We start from the raw sequence: 23,927 nt of genomic DNA, 5'->3' as shown, positions 1-23,927 counted from the left end.
AGAGACAAACACAAGCTACACACCGAGTTGCGCTACTTTAGTCTTTTGACCCAAAATTGCTAATTAAACCTCAGGCAGAGGGGGAGATTGAGACAAAACTAGACGTTCTCTACCTTAAGGCAGTCACATAACCTACAGGCTCTACAGCTTGCACACACAAACACAGAGTGAATGCAGCCTCTCAAAGACTTGAACACTGGAAACATCATCTAAGATATATTTTATGTTCCTCTGCACTACAGGTTACTGAACACATATACAGACAATGCAGCATATGCTCTGTTGTATTCAGGAGGCCTTGGATAACTGCGTTGGGAGTATGCAAATTGAACAATGGTTGGTATTAGCGGATGTGAATTTTCACAAATGCTCACTGGCCATTTTAATTGGGCAAAAATGTCCTCTCACATTTAATTTCCTTGGTGTGGAGATAAAGACAGCAGCCAAGTTTTTGCAACAATGGAAGAGCTTCTGAATGAGAGCACTTGTTATATATAATGGATCTGCAAGTTTCAAGTAAATGTTATGGGAAAAGGGAGCATTAGATTGCAAAATAAGTTGTTTCATCATTTCGAGAAAGATGAACAGCTGGGCAGCTAATATTCAATTTAACATTTGAGTACCATTGGCCAATATGTCTTGAAATAACTACTATAAGGAAATCAGAATAAAACAAGCACGTGCTAAAGGGGGGTGATTATATGATATTGATGTGTTCCAAAGTGGGAGTGTGCATGTCCTCTTAGTCCCTCCTTTTTATAATCTGACTTGAAAAAGTTAGCCCCAAAATAATAAAAAAAAAAGTAAAAAACAAAACTTGAGGCAGCAGGTCTGAAATCCCAATGAAGCTGTTGAGCGTTTCTCTATTTTGAAATATCAGGCCTTTGAAGGTAGAGAGGCTGGATCCTTTTGACAGACTGATGACTGAAAGACATCTGGGCTTAGAAACTGAGTCTAAAAAAAATAAATCTAAACAATACAACCGAAAAAATAGCCTGCAAGTTTTTTTTTTTTTTTTCTAACCTCAAAAATACCTTAAAAATTTTTAGGGATACTATTGGGGGGAAAAAAGGAGCATATAACTTGATTTTCCTTTTGAATGTGTTGTATCAAAATTTTTAAATTTTAAATGCTAAATAGTTCTAAATAATTCTTATCTGAGGGTCCAATGCTAACAAATTGATATGAAATACATACGTGGTGATTAGCATTAGAAAATCACAGTGCCTTGCAATAGTATTCACACCCCTTGAACATGATCAGACTCCCATTGAGAATTTGTAAAAACGCGGGATAGTTAAATTGATTTGATCTGTGAACAGAAATCAACTTGTGAAAGATTTGAATTTACTAGAAATGTTCTTCCTTCCTCTTAAGGATGTAAAGGACACCATAGCAGCAAATTCTGCACATTCTATGAAATATTTTAATACGTTTCCATTTGGACAGCCATTTTTGTTACTAAAATAGTGATATCCTACCTTCATATCTTTGACAAAATCGACTGCTTATTACTAAGCACACGAAACTAAATGAGCTTGATTCGGTTGTGGCCAAAACAAACACAACAAAATGAAAAAAACAAACAAAAAACACATTAACTAAGCCATAAGTCATAGCAGCAGCAAAAAAAAAAGTCCAAAACAACAAAAAATGTTCTTATTTAAAATAATGGAGAACATGTCACACAATCCTTAGCTGTAGAAGCCAAGAAGAATGTGTGCAATATATTACTCAGCTGTAAACATCTGAGTTTTTAGCTTGGACGGACATCAGAAGAAAAGAAAGACATTAAGGCATGGAAGTGGGGTTTTACACACTTTCATGTGCATGGAAGTGTGTTAAACCCTGGAGAACAAAACAGGATTTGTTTCCAGCTTAACAATCATAATTTTTTGCAATTTGTTAATCATTAATGACTAATTGGCACACAGGGATATGGAACATGTGGAAATATGGCCTGTAGGCATTAGAGCCACAAATAACAGTAATTGCAAAAGGGAGAACATATGCAGAGAAAACAAAAACCTTAACAAATCTTGACACCTCTTAGTTTGACACATAAATGTATATTCTTTTAAAACAAAGCTTTTATATTTGAATTTATTTGATTTTACTTTGAGTACCGTAAATACTTTAATTTGCCATGCTATTTTCTTAGTCTAAAATCTACCTAAACACCCAGCAAATAGCTTTAATTTGCAGGAAATAATGATCTTTGCTAATTTTAATTAATATTTTTAACCTACAGAAGGATTGTCTGTAAAAAAGGAATCAAAGTATCGCTAGAATCATTCTTTCCGAAGATTGAACTGTGTCGAAAATATTAAGTAGTCCATTTAAGTCAGTATCTGCAATTACAGAAATATTCTTAGGTAAAAGACGCCATCAATGAGAGACAGATTGCATATTCAGATACCTGTTGCATGTATTGTAAATGTGCTCCCCTACCTGCAGTTTGAAAGTTGATGCGTCTCATTTCCACAGGGTCTGTGGGATGGTGGGGTGTAATGTCTGCATTGTTAAGGAGACATTTCGTGCGGGGCTCAGATTCTTTTCTCTTCCGGCTGCAGAGCAAAACAAAGCAGAGATATGTAAAGACAACAAAACAAAACAGAGAAGAAGTGGCAGAAAACAGATCTTTTTTTTAATCATCTGCAACTTTTTTTCCTGTTTAAGGTTTTGATGAAAGCGACCAAACAAACAAAGCATGTTTGTTTTCTACCTAAAACAGATTCATTTATATTATATTATTAATATAATTACAGCCCCGTTTCTTTGTGTTTTAACTCTGTTGTTGTGATTATTAAACATTGTTATCATCAGACCTTGAAACTGAGTGCCTTTAGAAAAAAAAAAGTTGCATTCTCTACAGCATAAATTCAAGATCTTCTGGCTCTTTTCATATTCTAGTGAGGCAGGTCACTCTGTCTCCTTTAGTAAAATTCACCAAATCTAAGTAAGACTACACCTTACCTGTCTGGTTTGCTGTTTCCACAGAATGCAACAGGAACCAAATAAATATATAAAGATGGTAAAAACACAGCACACAAGGAGAAAGGGAGAGGGGGAGGCAAGAAGAGATACAAATCAATAGAGAGCAGTTTAAAATTCACAGGGGTCACTGCTGTGCTCGCAAAAAAAGCGAGATGAAGCTTATCAGCAGCTGAAGGGGTTAGCGTGTTAACAGGAGTGCAGATGTGTCAGAGGGTTAAAATAAATGTGAGTTCTTTATGAAATGTCCAAGTAAGCACATGCATTTGTGACTTTATGAGTGTGCTGTTGTGTGTGTGTTTGTCGGTGTGTGCCCGAGGGTGCAGATACAGAGAGGAGCAGGGAATGTCAGGGCCAAGGGCAGACCCGGGATACACTGTTGACCAAAGATGAGGGAAGCAGGCGGCAGGAGTGGTGGTGGAAGCATGAGACGAAGAGAAAGAGAATGAAGAAAAAGAGAGATCCAAGGAGAGATGTTACTCTCCCTAACCACCAAGACTGACATAAGGCAAGGTCAGACAGCGGGGGGATCATCTGACAGTAGCAGGCTGCTCCTCTGTTTCTCCCCCTAGGCCTTGCTCCCTCCCACCTTTTAGGTAATTCAGGAATCTCTGCATGTTAAGGAACTAGCTCCTCATACCTAATGCTAAGTTCTAACTTCCAGAATCTGAAGATAAAGGAAACAACTTGCTGTGAAACAAGGGCAGCCTATTGACCTAATCTGCCTGATCCTTCTGCTCTTTTACTGAGCTTTGATAGAGCAGCTTATAATTACTGCAAGCGTATCCCTGAAAACACTGAGAGACTATCGAACAACTACAATGGAAGAAAAACATTTTTAAGTGTATGTTTTACTTATTAGCAGGTTTAATTCCATTAAAAATCTCTGTTTTTGATCATTTTCTCAAAGAGTCTCATCATCTCTTCTTTCTCCAACCAGCTCACTCCCCACAGCCATCTTTTACCACAACAAACACTCGTTCACATTTGCATACAGCAATGTTATTGGGTCTTTTTATCATGCTGCAATGAATACAAAACACGACCCCACTTTGGCATGCTTCCTGACATGCAATTATTTCCCAATAACCCAATTCGCCACATAAACTACAAATAACCAGTTTAACGTCAAATAATGAGAACATATTGTGATATTGCTAAACATGTGGGAAATTGAATTTTTATATCACATTTAGTCCAAATAATAAAACATGGCTTGTGGTTTAATATTTTATGGGCCCTTGGCTGGAGCAGGGACCAACAATGCTAAGCTCTGATTCAGCTCCCTGTCTGATAAGACAAGAGATATGCTGCTTAACAACCTTCCTCTGAGAAATGCTTATTAAACTGGCAAAATATCCATACAGTGAAACTACTTGAAAACCCTTTGGTGTTTCTCATCATTTGATGTTAAACAATTTTTATTAGTGCTGTCAAAATCTCATTCATAGAGAAGTCCTCCCAAAATCCATTTATTCCAAATCCCACTCACTTTTTCAATAGAAGAATAGAGATGACAATGCCAATGATGAAGACCACAGCCAAGACAGGACCGACCACCCAAATGAGCCCGTCACTAGGCTCCATTGGCAAAGGGTCCCTCACCATCTCTGGAGTCACCACAGTGTCAGTATAGGGGCTGGTTGCAAACATTTTCTGTGGAACACAAAAAAAAACAATATATAAATCTGAAGTATAGGTGGATAAAAAGTACAGTGGATTGACAAAAACTTGAAAATCAAATAGAAAGAGGCTAAAAACAAGGTAACAAAAGTGCACTCACCCCAACAGGTGCATTAAGTTCAGCAAGCAGGAAGAAGACATATTCCTGACCAGGTACAAGAGGCTTGTTCTCACAGCTGCTCAGGCGGTGGTCAGACCCCACTGTGAAGGTGGAGGGCAGCTGCTTGAAGCAGGCCGTGATGTAGGCCTGCTTCTGGTCTGTTTGAGCCAGCTGGCGCCGTGAACGTCGCTTTGGGATCACATCCCTCAGCAGCTGCTCAAAGTAAAGATGGTATTAGTTCTATTTTTTCTATTTTTGTTTCAGTTTTGGTAACACTATTCAAATAAATAAGAAAAAAAGACTGAGTAAGGATTAGCTACAGCTAAATCCACTAATATTTCTGGAGGATTTAGTATCTGTGATGCTAGTAGACAACAAAATTAAGAAGTAAAAATCACTATAAAACATATTTTGTGGTCCCAGTTTTCAGCATAAAAACATGCACAAAAACAATTATTCCTACAAAAGATATAGATTTTGTATTATCTGATTAAATCAAGAAATTTTAATGGGAAAAGCAATATCTGATAAAACCCAATGCATTTCTATATTATATTAAGAGAATAAGCAAAAATAGTAAATAACACAAATGCAAAACAATGAGAGAAAACACAACAGCTCGAGCAAAAGAAAAAACAACTTATGTAGTGTTGCATTGAACCCCAGGTAAAAAAAAAAAAATCTTCAAAAAGAATTCAAAAGAAGGCAGTAGTGAGTCTGCTTTACACATAGAGGCAACAGCTTCTATAATTTAGCAGCCACAGCTGCAAAAGTCTTATCACTTGTTATTTAGCCTTGGCTTTGAAAAAGCCGAGAGCTGCTGTTTGGCTGACCTTGGAGTCTCTAAAGTAGAGCACAGGTGAAGTAGATCATAAAAACATTAAAAAGCAAATAAAAATCTTAAAATCAATTCCATAGCACAAAGGAAGTCATTGAAGAGTAGTCTCTATGTAGTTATGTGTGGTAAAACAGGCGCAGCTGCAGGAAAAACTGGACAAGCTGAAGGTAAGAGAGGGCAGACTATCAAAACCCCAAAATAGAGCATAGCAATAATGATGGTGAAAATTAAGAAAGGCGAGAACTATCTTATTAAAATCATGTCTGGACAAAACGGTCTTGACTTTGGCAAATTTGACAGACATCTATCAAAAAATATAATTATTTAAAATGCAGTTTTTTATTTTATTCACCAGTTTTATTTTAAAAAGGTAATTATTAATCAGTGGAAACTCTCTATTGGTGTTAATGCAGGCATTTGTTGTCCTGCATGAACCCTGTTTCCATGAGTACTTCAAAGATTTATCTTTGCTCAAGAGTTTGATGTTAAAAGGTCTTCTCTACATTTCTTATACTTGGGTCTCTTTACAAGAGACCTTTACCTTGACTTCTCACAAGTGTTGAGCTTATTTTTCAGAAAAATTTTGCAGATATAACTTTAGTTTAGTTTTTTTTTTTTTTTACTTTACTAAGTAGAAACTTCTGATAGTGATAAGTAAAAGAAAATAATGATGTACTAGTATCAGTGCTGTGAGTTCCATTCTGGTAAATATCATTTACAACATGGTTTACATTTACAACTAATAATATAAGTCAAGTTCTTTAGTCAAGAACGCCTGCCTCTTCACACCATTTAGCATTCACATCATATAATTTATCCAGTGCTTGTCACTAATTTGGTAGACAAAGGTTTAATAACAAACCTCATGCCTTTATTAGAACTTACCTCTTCTATGTCCATCTCATCTGGGTTCCGCAAGTTCTTTACTGTTCCTGATGTTGTTTTAAGAGGCACCACCACAACATAGAAATTCCTGGAAATGTTCCAAGAAAGAAAATACATAATTGCTAAAGGTATGGTCTTCACTAGACAGAGGTAGTTGCTAAAAGTCAGAACAGAACTTGTCAGCAACACGGATGCTTCCAATACACAGACTGTACCATACTTACTTAACATCTCTGCTGTGTGGTGGTTGAAAGGTCATGGTGAGGATGTTCTCAGGCTCAGCGTAGATGTCCAGTTTGGGTTTTCTGACCTGGATAGAAGGTGCTGTCCTGGCGACCACACGATGCCGGGGTCCACCCTCCGTGCTTTCTTGGCAAGTCACCTTGAATTCATAGGTGCTGTTGTGTCTTAGCCCAGTGATGTACGCCTTCAACTTCCTTGCATCCACATCCATCTTTAGACGGTTATACTCAATCTAGAGAGAAACAAATTTGACTTTGATTGATCAAAACATATGTTTATAAACAGATGAAAGGTAGGCAACGGAGAAACAATATGAAGAATGGTGGCTTTAGGAAATGTTTTTTCAACAAAATATACATAAAAATCCCACAATAAGATAAACATGTTAAAAGTCAGATTGACATTACTTGGTAAACTTACAGTGCAGTTGTATGGTGATCCTCTATCTGAAAACTTCCATCCAAGCACCACTGTCGTCTTTGTGGCCCACTTTACGGTGAAATTCTTTGGGACATCTGTTAGCAAGAGAAATGTGGAAGAAAAGAGAAAAAAAATGGAATTGGGAAAAATGTAAAATAACTGTGACAAGAGAAAGGAAAGAAGCTGCTCCCCTGCAAGATTCCTCTGGCTTAAAGAGTGAATGCAGCGGTGTGATGTGATTGGCTGGGAGAAGGGTAATGCCATTGGTTAACACACAGACTCATAGACAACAAATGAAGCACAAGTTTACGCCTTTAGGCTAGCCATCATTGGGAGTGCCAACCCATCTCTGACATTGACCATGACCACTTAATGGTTAACCATTTACCCCTGCAAAGAACCCAAACAGTGTTGCAGAGTTTGAGTAAGCACTGCCAATTTGCTGCCACACAGACATTAAGACAGACCCAAAACACTGCATGCCAACAGTCCTGAGCAGTGCATCTGTGGGGATGCCATGCCACAAGCTGTCCTGTTAAGGGACAAAGGAAAGGAGAGGGGTAAAGAAGTTTTGAGAGAAGAAGGGAGTTAGGAAAGAAATATCAAACCAAAAATAAAGTCAATTAATAAACAGAATTGTGTGATCCTAGAATGCCCCGTACACAGGTTTTATTGACTGGATTTGACTAGGGTCCTACCTTTTTTCAAAACCGGGAAGTGAGATAGCAAAAGTGGTGCGAGTGTGCTCGATAAAAGGGTCCAGGAACTGCTAGGAGTATCTGACCAACACCACTTACCTTAAAAATTCTATGCTGCTCTCCACTTTTAATGACTGACTGTAACTTACTGACTTTCATGTTACCTGCTTTGAGTTAGTGATGTAAGTAATCCGTGGCAAGCATTTTAAAAAGTTCTCTCGGAGATGGAGTCAAGTCGGTTGAAGAACTTGTTCAGGTGTTTTGTTTTGCTATTTGGTTAAATGTGAACAATGATTTGAACAGATTTCCAACCCCCTGCCACTGGGTTAGAAAAGAAACAGGCAAGCCCTACCTGTAGCATCAATGGCCACCGTCCGATACTGGATGGGCGGGCTGTAGGGCCCTGGACCTACACTGGTGTGGGCACGTATTTTCACATCATATGCAGAGTTTGGTTTGAGGCTGTTGAGTTCATAGCTAGACAGGCTGGGAGGTAACCGAAGTTCTTGTGGTGCCTGTCTTGTCCCAGCTTCTTTAAAAGCCAGAGTGTACTCTGTGATGACCCCGTTCCTCTCTGCCAGTACTGGTGGAGACCAGGACAGCTGTACTGAGCAGCATGTTACCGAGGAACCCTCATTTATTTGAGGGTATCCTCCAGGGATATTCTCAGGAACAGTGAGTTCCGCCACAGCCTCTTCCCCAAAGCCTCCTCTGCTTTTGGCTGAGATCTTAAAGAGATAAGTGGCACCATGATGAATATTGCCCACAGAATACTGTCTTTCTTGGGGAGAAAACTCCAATGTGGCCAGAGGGGAGACATCTTTCCGGCCAAACTGGAGGCGGTATCCCTGCAGGTCCATTCCATTTATCAGGTCTGGAGGATCCCATTGAACAACAGCTGAGGTCTTTGAATCTTGAGCTACTGACAGATACGGCGGACCAGGCACTGTGCAAAAACAGTAATAGAAAAAAACTTAATTTTTGTACACCTATTTATACAATGTCTCATACCATTTGCAGAGATGCTATCAAATTAACTCAACAGACAGACTTCTTATATACTGATTAGCTTACTGATGATGATTTTAGTCAAAACGTTTTAATGTAGATCAACACAATGTACAATAGTTTAATACAATGGCTATGTTTATGCATAAATAAATAACTTTATCAGGATGTTTTTAAACAATTAGAGGACTTTTAAAAGTGGTTGGCTGCACTGGATTTTAGTAAGGAGTTTCCGAATAAAGAGTCTCACTACATCCAAACATTTTTTTAATCACTTGTTCCTTCCAATTCTGTCTTTAATGTTAAATCCAATAAAATATATTTAACACTCTTACATGGCATTGTATATTCATGCTTGATTATAAAGCATGCTTGTGAAATGTTTTCTGCATATGTGATCATAGAAGACAAGTTCAAACCTTCTAAATGATTTATGCTAAAAGATCACAGAAACTGAAGCTAAACTTGCAAATTAGAATTTAGCTATTTATTAATTTACAAAGCTGAGTAACCTTCTGTGGCAAGGCGACATGAAAGATCCTTGGAAATGGAAAATTCTACTATTCTGTGCTATTCCCATTATCATTTCCTGTTGCGTGTTTTAGCCAGAAGAACCTTAGAACTGCAAAACATTACAAACAATTTAACTAAAAAACTGTGCATGATTTATTAGATGTCATCTTTTAGTTGTAAAATTGATGATCTACTCGAGGATTCAGGCTCCTTTGCCCTGAACATCTCAGTTTCTGTGCTCTGATGGATGATGGATCTCCTCTGAATCCTGTTTAAGGATCCAATGACAGAGGCAGTGGAATTTAAGAAATGCTTAGAGTCCCTTACCAGCCGTAAATGTTTTTCCTTTTTCTTTTAAGTGGAGAGATGAGTTACTCATATGCTCAAAGCCACATCTCAATGTAAAATAGATGCAACCATGATGTGCAATCACTTGTCCATTTCTGTTTAAACAGAGTCATATTATCAGGGTTGTGGACATATATGTCATAAGGAAATCAGCACTTGGCTTTTGAATATAAATAGAAATTGTAGAGTCTTCCAAACGTTCTCCTGCAGAGTTGGTCCTCCCTCAGGCAAACTGTCTGGAGGAAAATTATGAGCTGACCGATTCACACAACTTGGGTGTAGTTAGAATAATTGCAATTAAACACAACACCGTAATGCACCATCAAACACATTAGAACTTGAGAACAGAAGAAAAATTGTTCATCGCTTCTGGCCTTTTCCGCCCTTTGGCATTTTAAACTGCTGCAGCTTTGGTACATTTTTGGGAATTAAATGGAGTGCTGGCTGTATTGGATATTTTATCCTTTCCATTCATCAGTTTTTATCCAGCAGCTCGAAGTTTCATACATGCTTTGGCGAATGATAGTTTTAAAACTGTTACCATTTCTATATTTTATTTCTATGAAAGATTTCTGAAAAAAAAATGATAATTTGAGCATCTCATTTAAACTTATTAATGACTTTTATCTTAATTATTGGGTACTAAATCAAATAGGAAGATCTTGGCAACATGTGGAAAAAGAATGACATTGAGTTAGAAACTGACCAAGGGTTAGGTTGACCAGAAGCCGGTGACCATATAAGAAATTATCACAAACATTTAACTTAAAAAAAATAAAACAACAATGAAACACATAAAAATATCTGCAATAAAGGAATTGTGCATTTTGTTGATTAGAATTCATATGCAATCCTGTTTGTAGTATAATTAGAACTGTACAAAATGAAAAATACACTAAAACATCGTGAGACATGTAGTGCTACTAAAACCGAGCCCTATCACTGGTGAATGGCGGAAAAACATAAACTAGGAAATTAATCATTTTCAGGTTTATTTTTCTGATTTTGTTTGATTTTGTCAATTATTTGGTATTAATCATACATAAAGCTTACCAACGGGATGAAAACACCTGGTTTGCAGAAACTGTGTTAGCTTTTCCTGAATTCATCAAGCTGCATAAGCTGAATAAAAGTGATAACTTATGATTATTTAGTTTTGATTAACAACGGTCTGCTCTGCAGAATGAAAATCATCACCAGTTTCACGATGTTCCCTTTGGGATGTGACTTTTTTGTTGATGTTTTTTCCCCTACTACTTCACACTGTAAGTAATTAAACTGCAATACATCTTTCTCCCATTTCTTATAGCATTTTAAATTAAGTGCATTTGGTTTGGTACACTGACAAAGCAATTTTGCCTTCATAAGCTGTAAAACTTTCAATTCAGTCTCTATATGTATGTGCTTGTACAAATACACAATGCAATTTGCTACTTACAATCATCTTCTTTTTTCTTTTTAGTCTGTTTGCTAATTGTTGCCATTCTGAAAATGGTGGTTCAGACAGTCAATTGTTAGCAAAGCTTAAACCCCTACAGGTGCTGTATTTTGGGTGAACAAGTGTTTCTACTTCTTGGCAAGATGCTTTAGCTCAGCTTAGTGTCATTTAATAGTCCCCTCTGCTTTCATGTTTGCTGTTAATCGAGGAAATGTAATAACTAATTGTGGGTTGACTCCATGGGTGTATTTTTTTTACTTCAATCCCAAAATCAACAGGCTGCCATTTGTATCCTTCACAGCCTTTCTAACCTCGGTGACAGTTTGACTATTTGTACATTCAAAACTTTGACCTAATACAATGCTGTGGAGTGGGATCAGGGGCACTAAGCCAGCAGATTGGTGTCAGGAGGGGTAGTGGAAGCAGGGGGGATGGTTCATGCTGTGTGTATGCATGTGTGGTCATGGGGTGATAAGAGAGCAAGGGCATTGTGAGTAAAGTGAAAATGAGGGCTGATGAAGGTTACTAGGGACAGGGAGCAATCAGCTGCAAAAAGGACCCACAGGGATATGAGGAGCCTGATTTGTTTGTCTGTGAGGGATACATGAGCGGTTTCTGGACACCTTGATTGTCCTTCTTCTCTCTTTTCCTTACCTTATGCCCCCCAAACTACCCTCCATCACCACCACCTTTCATTATATCCAAACCTCTATTCCATCACTCCATCTTTGTTCATTTCATGACCAACCCTAGTTTAATCCCTCCATGTGGAACTCCTGACACGTCTCTCATCAGACGGCAGAATTACCAGCTTTCTGTTGACACTCACATACCAAGAAAGAAGGAACCAGTGCATCCTTTGTTTACCGTTCATGCACACACACACACTATATATATATATATATATATATACATTTATGATCAAGTTTTTCTTTGTGTGTGAGTGTTAATGTAAACCAACACAAACATGTTGATAGTAATGTAAAGGTCAAGATAAAAGTCCACTTTTTTGTCAATTTATCATGGATATAAAATCATTTTTTTCCCCCTTTTTTTCAGAATTTTAAAGCAAGAAAAGTCTCTCAAACCTGAAGCTGACACCGAGAGGGAAGTTAAGGAAAACTATCAATGAACCTTTGCCATCAAGATCAACATGTCTCTGTCAAAGCTTTGTGTACTCTTAATTTATTGAAATGTAGACTAGTTGCTCTTTCCACCTGATTTAGACCAGTAATATGTTGCTTTAATAGAAGATACAACAGAGGGGAGAGATGAACGCTTAGAGAGGATGGCCTTAACAGGGACTATGTAAGGTTTCCTCGATCAACCAACATAATATTATATGTGTTCCTCTTTCCAAAATAGCGCTCCTTCATCCTTTCCTCTAAAGGCTCTATTAGCACTAGAAAGATAAACTACTGCACAGATTTAGACACCAAATATCTGATGACAGGGTCAGTTTTGTGCGATAGCTAATAAAAGAGACTGAAAAAAGTCAACGGAAGGGGAACCACAACTTCTCAAAAATCATGACAGTTGTTGACATTCATGCTAGGAAAATTACTTAAAATGTTCAATATGTTCTGAAATATCAACAGGATTAAAAATTAAATTCAATCACTTTGAAAGACTTTCCAGAAACACTTTCCACAAATTTAAGGGCCATTTGCAATAGCATTTACTTCCTGGTTGAAAAGGTATTTAATTATCACACAAATTCAATGAAAAAAAAACAAAAAAAAAACAGAATGACAAATAAGTTGTTGGATCAGAATAAAAAAAAATAGAGGAACCATGACCAACATTCTAATCAATGATTCTTAAAGTCAACATTTTTATCCACAATACATGGGCATATTTAGTGAAGGAGAGACTAGGCTTTGCTGGAACCTTTATACTCTACAGCAAATATGTTGCAAGCTTAAAATTGATCTGCAACAAGTGACAAAAAAACAGAATTTTCATTTTGTTTTGGTCCTTTGACAGCTGCATTTGGCAAGCCAAACTCCCTGGATTCAGCATTTTCTAGGGCATGGTATTGGGTGCCAACGTGATTACTAATTCAATGTGATTGGCAATTCACCCGTGGGAAAATAGCACGCACAGATGCATGTGCTATAACATGAATGTAAGCTGGACAGGAAACACTAGAATCCAGGGCTTGAAACACTAAAAATAATAAGTTGACAGAGGTCACCTTTCAAGAAAAGTCCTTACATTATTTTTATCTTTTTCTTTTCTTCTTTTTTTAAGGTTAAACATAAAAAAGAAATATTTTAGCACTTTCAAGAAAGTGTGTCTTAATGCCAGTTTTTTTATTTATTTATTTTTTATATATATAAAAGTCCTTTAACAACATTTTTTAGTCAAAAACCTTTAAGGATTTTAGGCAACTATGGGAACCTTTTTTTATCTTGGATCTCTTCAACAATGGTTATAAGTTTTTCACTGTGCCAGCCTAGGGTAGAAACACACATTGAGTAGCAATATTTTAATCTTGTTCAGTTCAAATGTAGTTCGCAAAGGTATATTTTTCCTCGGAATTTACAAAGAATAAACATCTTAAGTTTCAATGACAAAGTCAAATACGGATTTAAGATCACTTTCTCAGAACCAATGCCAAGCTTGATCTATAGCCTAGCTCTTTTATATTAAACAACTGGTCCATGGCTTTGTTTACTCCCTGCACAATAACTGCGATGCAATTCTCATTGTGAAGCAGAATTAACCAAGCATTAGATTGTTCACCTACTAACAGTGAACCTGAGCTGGATTTAGACCATTGTGGGACAGGTTAGCTCTACCCTACTTATAATGTATTGTTGCAGAAGCAATCCTTCTCCCCGTCCGAGACTGCAATATATACAGAAACTGTGCTTAAAAATACATTTCGTTGATGTTGTTTTTTTCTTTAAATGTATCACCTAAAGTAGGTGTAGGAAACCAAAATCACCATTATTGCTATAGTTAACTTAACCATGATCAATACCTTGCATTATGCTATTTAGAACTGTTTTCTGATTGACATTACTGGATCACCGAGAATTTGCAGAGGTAACACTTTATTGTAGTTTGTATTGTATTCAGTTCCTTTTTTTAATTTTGTACTTTATACTGTAAAATCAAGTACTAGCCCTTGCCTATAAAAGGACTGATGTTCTCTTTTTAAGATAACTTACTTTTCAGGCCATATCGAGGAGTAAGGCCTCCATACATGGATTGTGCGCGGTAACCGTTTCGCCACGGAAGCACGCCGTAATTAATTGGCATGTCTAAATTGTCTAAATTGCATGATTTTATGTCTTTTTATGCATCTGTGTTTCCCTTTGACAAACTGGTGAACTGTCCAGGGTATACCCCTCTGCTCGCCCATAGACTGTCTGAGATAGACACCAGCCCCACCTATCCTGTCAAACTAAGCAATACTAGATATATGGATGATTTTTTTTCACATACAAAATTATATCAGGAAAGCTTGCAATGAGGTCCAGAAGATGAACTGACATGGCAAACAATGTGAATTGACTGGTGGCACAAAAACCTGCTCTACTTTCCACAATGTTTTGTCTCAATGTTGCCTTTTCAGGCTTTTATCTTTCCTAAAGAAAGGAAATGGCTTTGACATAACCACCCCTGGAGGCATTTGTGCTACTTAAATGCATGTTTCTCTGGAATATAGAAAAAAAAAGACCTAAAGAGCCATTTTATAACCTTTACAATTGTATAACTTAAATTTACACAGATGCCAGGTACACCATGTTGTTCCACCACACATATTAACATCACACTTTTAAGAATTGCTCACACTTGAAGGAGTGAGCAGTGAGGAGATAGAGAGGGTCATGAACATGGAGAGCTAGGACTAATCGGTGTGGTCTGATTGAATACAAAAGTCGTTACAGTCAAATTGGTCAAAGGTGTCAGACTATACAGTTCATCACAGTTTATTACAATGGGGCTGCAGAACCACACTGCAGTCAGGGTGCAAATGCTGACTCCTGTCTACCACTAAAGGCACAGACAGCGGGCATATAAGCATCACAACTGGAGCGTGAAACAAAGGAAGAAAGTAGCCTCATCTGATGAATTATATTTTCCTTTACATCATGAGAAAGCACCGCTTTTATGCACGGTTTTATAGAAACAATATTCCCTGATGTTTACAATACAGCCTCTTTCAGCAGACCAATGCACACTGCAAACAGAGTTAAGAAATGCTTTAAATAGACTAACTGCTAGTCTAAGGTGTTGAATTTGCATATATAACTTATGGGATGTGCTAAACAAACAGGTCAATCTAGTGGAGGCATGGCATGAAAACTGAAGAAATCTGAGACATCTGCTTAAATATCGGTGCCAGATACCAAAGTAGACTTTTAGGGGTTTAGTTTAGTCTCAACTGGGCTGTTTTAACACCAATAAAGAGATCCATTACTATGCAAACTGGTGATTGTGATGTTTCTGTAGGTCTTATCCATGTATTTATTAATGTCGTAGAAGTTTATCTTGGTATAGCAGTAAAATCCACATAAGCGTGATTACCTACAAGTCTAGTCTTACTTTAAAAAGAACAAAACTATTTTCTTATAAAAAGACTTTCATCATTTACCAAGGTGGAATTTGTTAAAACCTGAAGGCTTTTAGGTTTCTTTAAGAAACAGAGTTGGACTTATGGCAAACACCCACTAATTGGAATCTGGGCAATTGTGTTGTTTCTTGTGTAGGAATTTGCTTTAGCACAGGGACTTATGTGTTCAATATTCTAATAATATGCAAGTGACTTAATATCTTTCTGTTTTGATGCTTGGTTTCTTGCACACCTACACACTATAACCATTTGCATCTTCTTCTGAAGGCTTATACAAAGTGAACTGTGCTTCACAGTTTAGATTATGTTTGTGATAGCTAAATGAGCACTTGTGGTGTATTCAAACTGTGCATGCCAGTGGTTATGAGACGACATATTAAGAATACATGATTTTGAAGAGCTGTTCCTTGAATGTTTTATTCATACAGCAGAAACCAACGACCAGGGAAGGGTTCTCATGCTGTCATAATCTGTCTCTAAAATCTCAAAGTATCTTAAATGATGCCCTTGATCTCCTAAAAATCTGTGGCTGGTCCGATGAGTTTGACTCAGAATGTAAAAGAAATACTAATACAAGCCAGTGTCTGATGAAATACATCGTTTAAAAGACTACTGACTCAAGGACATGTTTTTTTCTATAGCTAAAGTTCTTAACATGAAACATAACCATAACTTAAATTAAAAAAATAAATACTCAAATTTCAAAAATTATCAGCATCATTTGCATAAAAGTTTTACCAATGCATGCAAATGTTTTAAAAACAATTTTTAACTTCTGCATTGTTTTGTTTTTATGCACAAAAAAACTAAAGTACACTGTAAAAAATAATCTAAAATAAATTAAACTTTCTTTAGAATAGAAAATCCCTTTATTGTCCCACAATAGCGAAATTCTGGTATTTACAGCACCAAGAAGATTATAGAAAAAATGGTCACACAAATGTGGATGTTAGAAATATATATAAGAATCACATAATAGTGCAGAGTTAAATTATAAGCAATAAAAAAAACTACAGTAAAGATTTTTAACAATATAAAACTGTGCACCTGGAGAATAAATAACCAATATACAGCTATGTATCTAAAATGTTCTGACAATGGAATTTAAATTTAAACTAAGACAATAATATACAGTATATATTAAATATACTGCAATTAATTTTTTTTCTAAAAATTAAGGGTAAAACCTTTTCCCATCAGTTGATCATTCCCTTACTTATGTATAATCAAGTGCAAATACACTTATTTAAGAAAACTGTTAGTTTACTCTTTGCAGTGTAACAGTCGGTTTGCAATGATCAAGAACCCCCTTCAGAAACCCGTCACCCCAGCTTGAACCAATTAATTTTATTTCGCTACTGACCTGCCCCTTTGGTCACCACCACTTTGGGTTTACTTCGAGCTCCATCTCCCTTGGTGGTGTAAGCTGCTACAGTGACAGAGTAAGTGGTGTCTGGTTTGAGTCCTCCGATGACCATTTCCTAAGGGGAACACGGAATAGACAGGGAAAAGGAAAATGTCAAAACATCTTCTGAATTTTTCATGATCTGACCCCCCTTTGTACAGCTCAAAGCACCTTGTGCTGAATGTTAATCCAAGCATCTCCAGGTCCTCTTTATTCATTTTCACGAGATTGCATGCATTATACGCAACAATTCTCCTTCTGTAATGGGAGACCATTACGCAAACCCTCAGAGCCACAGAGGTGGAGGAGGGACATTATGTATGTAAATGCAAAGTAGCTCTCTCCCCTATTCCTTTAGCAATATCCCGATCAACAACTTAACTTTGATAAATGCCTGCTGAATACATCCTGGCCTTTCACTGGCAGTTTTTACCAAGGCCATTAAGTTTCCTTGAGTCTTCTTCAAAGAGAGGCTCCCGATCAATTCTAATGAATCTTTCAAAGGAGCAGGTTTTTAACGAATGCAGAACGAGGTTTTTAACAGGCTGGTTGGCAGGGGGATGGGGTAAGTCAATAATGGTAAATAAGGTATAAGCACCTTTTTTTCTTTTTACACCTAATACTATTTTCATGAAATGCATTTTTTATTTTCATTTTGGATAAAATAACATAAAATATTATCATCTTATAACAGATTGATTTCTAAAAGGATTTCAAGCCTTCCTACATTTTGTCTGCAACTTCAATGCAGTATGCTGATATTGTTATTAAATCTAAAAGTTTCTATCCTATATCTTCAAACTACTCTAAGTTTATTAAGGAGAGGCATCCCAACAAGATGATACTGTCACTTCCATGTTTCTTACTGCAGGTGAGAAAGTAAGCCAAAGTGACAGGCTTTCAAGTTATCTGAAAAAAGAAGATGCTTTTTCATGTTTGCACTGTTCCCCTGCTCAGACAGTGTCAAGCTTTAAACCAGTTATTACTAACTTATTTATTGTTACCACTCTTACATTAAAGCCAGATTTTTTGAATGCAGCTCCACTTATTGTCCTGTGGTGTTTCACTTACGCTTTAGATCTCTACAGCTACTATAGAAGTAACATGGTCTTCTTAGCCGTTTGACTTTTTAGTATGACAAAATATGGAAAGGTTCAATAAATAGCAAAACTTTGGAAAAGCAATGTACCTTGTGAATTTGAAGTAGGAACCAAGGGCATGTATTCAGTATGCATATGGCTATAGTTATTATCAGACTTATAAAGGAAAAGTAATAGAAAGAAACATAATGTCACCACAAAACAAAGTAAAAATTCAAATTTAATGCACAGAAATAAAAAGAATTAAAACCACCGAAAGACAAACCAATGTTTCTGCACACAGCAAGATGCATGTAGCTTTAGCACTGAGGAGTTAGCAAGTGGATACTGCATCAGCCAGTTTTTTGCTTTAAGCCAACTGTTAACAGATTATTCTAAATAGCATATTTCAATAGCACAACAATTTCAAGTGCTATATTAATACCATATTAGGGCATTGTCCTTATACTGTATAAGGATAACAAAACATAAACTAAAAGTAAAAATTTCTTATAGTAAAAGTCCTTATATTGTCCATATAGTGTAAAGGGATGTAAGGCCAATGTGGATGTGGTCTGGTCAGGCCGCTGAAGTGAAGCCTCTTAGCCCCTTCATTGTTCCGTGACAGTAAATTAAGACAAGGGTTGAGGCGAATGTGCACCTAACCAGGGTTGATGCAATAGCCACTGTTTTAGGAACATAAAGCACTCAGGCAAAACTTCATACTCACATATTCAGCCGTATCGTCCGTTTCCCACTAACCCCCCCGCCAAAGTGAAGAGCGCAGGAGAGAGGGGGACAAAAAGAGCATCTTTTTTAAGAAAAAGGAAAATGGAAGAGGGAGAAATAGGATTTTGAGAGATTGGGGCTTTAGAGGTTTAGGATGGGCAGGCAGCAGAAATAGGTCACTAGTTTTGGGAGGTCAGAGGAAAGAAGCCCTGCTTGAAGCTTAAAGGAGATACAACAGGAACAAGCCAAGCGCTATAGGTCTTCCAGTACACACAAGTCAACAGAATCAAAAATTCACATTAGGGTGCAACTTCACACCATTTGGAGATGAGCTAGCTTTTGTATTTCTGAAAAGTTAATCCTTTTATTTTTGTTCTGGCATTTGCATTGCTGCAGATAATATAATTTATGTCACTCGAGCTTATTAGATCAACAATTTAATGTAACGCTCAAGGCATTGTGATTGTGCTGACACTTTTTCATTAGTGAGAACAGTGGTTTAAATGGACACCTTCTCAAAAGCAAAGCCGAAAAGTGTTATGCTGCTCCGCCATGCAGCACAGCTAAATAGGTGCCATTTAGGTAATAACCTAAGGAGATTACCAAGTGTTTATATCTACAAACAGAGCTGCATAGGGTGAAGTTTTGCTATTAAATAGTGTAAAAAATCCTGGACTCTACATCGATAATATCCCTAGGATGCTCTGGCATTACTTCTTTTGCAAATACGAAATAAGGCTCTGCATAAGGATAAATAGTGATGCTCTTTAGTGGACAGCTGCCAAATTACAACACTAAAAGTTGTCTGCTGAGATGAATTGTAATCTCAGAATTTATTAACCCATAGTAAATCGTCAGTGTGTTTTTTATTTATATATATATATATATATATATATATATATATATATATATATATATATATATATATATATATATATATATATATATATATATATATATATATATATATGTATATATATATATATATATATATATATATAGATATATATATACTGCATTAATAGCTGCTGTTTTTGAGCAGGTTGAGGTAAAAAGGAATGTGTTACAGCAGCATGAAATATTATCCAAGCGGTAACATCTATGACATTACTCTTTGTGCTGTAGTGACATCATAAAGCACCAACTGATTGTAAAGAAAGATGCAAAGATCAAAGTTGGTTTTTTGATGAATGCAGGGCAAATCTGTATACACATTATGGTTTATTCTCCAGCCTAACCTGTTTATATTTGTAAATGATTTCTTCACTTTGACCAATGAAACAAGTTCAAGGTGAATCAAGCTAAAATGTTGCCAAGTCATCAGCCTGTTTTCCATGGTATCTTTACATGTAAGTATAGGTGGTTGTGATTAGCATTTTAATGAGAAAATCTAAGTACTAATGGTCATACCTGGGCATCAGCAAGCATGACATCCTTGATGAGGGGAAGCCCCCTTGACTCGCCATTTTCCACACGCACGTAGTGAACCTGGTAGCCACGAATTTGACCGTTTTGTTTTCCTGGTGTCACAGAACGCCACATTACTTTGAGCGATGTGGAGTTGAGGACCTCCACTTCAACTCTTCTTGGTGCAGCTCCAGGAACTATAAAAAAAACAAATCCAAAAATCAGACGAGACGATAAACATGCAGTAGTATTACAAACTAGTGCAACTGTCAAAATCCAATAGACTCCTCATACAGATATGTCTTAAAACATTATACATCAAATAGATGACACAGAATACAACACTGAGTGCAAGGCCTTTTTTTCTCTCATATATCCTGCCCTCTTTCTCGTGTAATCTCCACCCTTTCATTATGTCTGTTGACGGTGAGAAGCCTTGCCACTTACTCATAATGACCAACCTTTATGGCGGGCCTAGCATTCAGGCCATTTGAGGTGGCAGGGAAAATCCTTTTCTTAGATAAATGTGCCCAGAATAAGACTCCTCCCCATAAACAGCTTCTATTTGCTTCGCCACAAACACTTGAGGTCTTCTTCACCTCTCTAAAAGACAAACTCATCCCACCCTCTGTCCAGCACCTTTCTACTTTATAACCAATGTTTTGGTTATTTAAGTGACAGTTGGGATAAGTTGTTCTTCCTTTTAACTCAGTAACTGTCACTAAGAGTATTTAAAAAAAACGTCCCTGTCAGACAAATGCCAAAAAGGCCAATATGAAATATGCCAAACAGGCTATGTAGAATGAAAGCCAATATAAGACAATATGAGTCATGGGTTCTGTGACTAGATCTGACTTTTATGTCTCAGTTTGGGGTTTAGCTTTTGCTGTCAAACTCTGTGTCATATGAGGGTCCTTATTAAGTTTTTTCAGAGAAAATGCTTATTTAACTTCCCTATTTTGTACCAAATTCTAAAAGGTAGATGTGGAGGGGCAGGGAAACAAAATAAAAGTGCATTAAATATGAAAAGCAAACTTAATAATAAAAAAAAAAATCATTTTTGGTGCACAGTGGCTGCCCTTTCTTTTATAAGAAATCAAAACAAATAAACTGCATATATCTTTCCATTTTAGTAGCGTGGTTAGCACAAAAATGTCTCTTTTAGAAGTCTGAGTAGAATATTTGAAACCACTTATAGGTGTACTTATTTAATCCTTACCTTTTTTTCCCTATCTTGTATATTTTCCTATCTGAGATGCTTTATTCCATTCTTATACATGAATATATATTCCATTTTCATCCCAACTGCAGTCTGCTGTAACCATAAGCACTTAGACAGGTATGGCCATTGTAGATTGTTCATATAGATTGCACATATTACCCAGTCATAATATCTATGCTTAAAGTTGTTAGTTCATTAATAAAATAATAATTACAAATGAGTGAAAATATTCATTATGCTTATTTTTTTTTTAAAGGGCTGCACAATTGATAAACTTTTTGATTTCCATCTTGATATCAATCTGTACTGCACTGATCTCAATAAATACTGACTTCACAAATCCAAGGCTAATACTGTATCTCAGGAAGGCTCTTATGTGGCTGTCTTTATGCAATGGATCTGCAAAGGCCTTTGACTGAAGACACTGTTGATGTTAAACAGTCTTATGAAGAGGAGGCTCAAGCTTGTTGATGTTGTTTTTTATTTATGAAACATTAATTGAGAAAAAGAAACCTCAAAATTGTGAAGACACGGCCTAGTGATGTATATTTTAACGGATTTGTCCACAAAGGCACAATGGATCTTAAGGTTTGGGTTGGACCTCTTACTTTCTGAGTTGTGACTTTGTTTGGAGTTCGATTTTAAACACCTGATTTGGAGACTTGAAACTAATATTCCTAAGTAAAGATCAGACATATTGTATTTCAACTGCTATTTGAATGGCAAAGCAACTTCCTCTTATTTTCAAGAAGCAGAAAGGATGTTTGTAACTGATAAGGCCAGGTCTCCACAAAAGAGACTTACCATCTTCATCTGTCCGGCATATTAGGGGCTCGCTCTCAGGGCCAGATCCAACCTTTGTTGAGGCAGACACAGTGATGCGGTACTGGGTCCACTTCTCCAGTTGCTGCAGCAACACTCGCTCTTCATTCGGAGGCAACAATGGCTTCTCCACGGGCTCTGTATCATCACTGGCCTCCTCTGAAGGGCTCAACACCTGGTAGTGCACCCTATACCCCGTCAGGTCACCATTCTGACTCGACAGAGGTGGGGGGGCGCCAACTTACCAAAAGGCTAGTGGAGCTGGTGGTGCTGCACTTAATTTCCTGAGGGGGAGCTGAGGGCTCTGGTGAGGTGGAAAGGACAGGAGGGGAAGAAGGAGGGAAAGGGGGCAGCAGAGGATGAGGAGGTTGGGGAAGGAAGAAGGGTGAAAAGCGAACAAATAAAAAGATGGGAGAGATAAAGAAAATGAAAAAAAGGAAAAATCTGAACTGAAACAAACAACAGGAATAGTTAAATAAAACTGGCAACCAAAAACTAAAATATAAGCAAAATAAAAACAAGTACCAAGCAGATGTCAAATTAAAATGCAAAAATGGACAACACCACACAGAAAATGTGATAATGAACCAAGACGGCTACAGTATCTGGTTTTGGTGAAAGTTGGACGGTAAAATCTATCAACATAATTTTATTAAAAGTACCAATAGGACTGGTGTTTGCTGCTGGTTCAACTCAGATATCTTCAAGCTAAATCGTTGTGAAAAATTAGGGATGTTTTGAAATTATAGATTTATTATGTCAGTCAAAAACGTACATTTGATCATATTGACCTGTATCTAAAATATCACATATCAGCCTGCTAATGTCTGATATTTTAGATTTAGATATTAGCTCTATATATGTTTAAAGTTAGTCATTGTATAACAGAACATGGGTCAGTTGTTCTGATACATATAGACAATCATTCAGGGTTGTTCTTTCAGTATTGTCACCGATTAATCCTTTTCTAACATCCCACTGTACAAAATAAGTAATGAAAATATGTATAATTCGGGATGATATATCAGGTCAATGTCCGTATTGGTCAAAGTTAATATCAGTATGTATGGAAAATTACAAAGTTGCATCGAGATATTTCTATGAGATGAGGGTCATTAAAAATGATTCCTATGTTCCTAAAACTAAGGGCAAATTATTATTTACCAAAGCTTTTATCTTTGCTCTACACTCAATGGACACAAAAGTAAAAATAATAGAACATTTTTAATGGAGGGAGAGAGTCCTAATAGATTTTCCGAAGACTATCATAGATCACCAAATTTTTTGGTCAAAGTGTTTTTTGAGATATGATGCATAGTTTTAAAATCCTTAATGTTTTCTGATTTTTTTTTCCCAGCACAGGAGAAATGTGTTTTAGTGTTTGTGCTTTTTTTTTCTATATCCTTCTTCCAACTTTAAAATCCAGTTCATTATTACATTTTATGTAAAAAAGCATTAAAAAACATGTGGTATACAGAACAAGTTTAAATGAAGAACAAAAACAAAG

At 36.7% G+C, this 23,927-nt stretch overlaps 1 protein-coding gene across 1 annotated transcript in view; it reads right to left on the bottom strand.

Annotated features, from left to right (window-relative positions):
* Window positions 1-23,927, bottom strand: part of ptprsa (protein tyrosine phosphatase receptor type Sa) — a 197,162-nt gene that overhangs the window by 43,541 nt on the left and 129,694 nt on the right. Inside the window, 13 exon segments of the mRNA XM_038291557.1 lie at window positions 2,452-2,567; window positions 2,977-2,988; window positions 4,487-4,650; window positions 4,778-4,990; window positions 6,501-6,588; window positions 6,725-6,975; window positions 7,164-7,258; window positions 8,214-8,807; window positions 17,120-17,237; window positions 18,971-18,997; window positions 20,380-20,573; window positions 22,403-22,652; window positions 22,654-22,724. Coding sequence (XP_038147485.1) covers window positions 2,452-2,567; window positions 2,977-2,988; window positions 4,487-4,650; window positions 4,778-4,990; window positions 6,501-6,588; window positions 6,725-6,975; window positions 7,164-7,258; window positions 8,214-8,807; window positions 17,120-17,237; window positions 18,971-18,997; window positions 20,380-20,573; window positions 22,403-22,652; window positions 22,654-22,724 — 2,193 coding nt within the window.

This window comes from Cyprinodon tularosa, unplaced genomic scaffold, assembly GCF_016077235.1.
Source record: "Cyprinodon tularosa strain WSP-4 unplaced genomic scaffold, ASM1607723v1 ctg30, whole genome shotgun sequence".
Taxonomy (NCBI): domain Eukaryota; kingdom Metazoa; phylum Chordata; class Actinopteri; order Cyprinodontiformes; family Cyprinodontidae; genus Cyprinodon; species Cyprinodon tularosa.
This window is presented reverse-complemented; position numbering and strand designations above follow the sequence as displayed.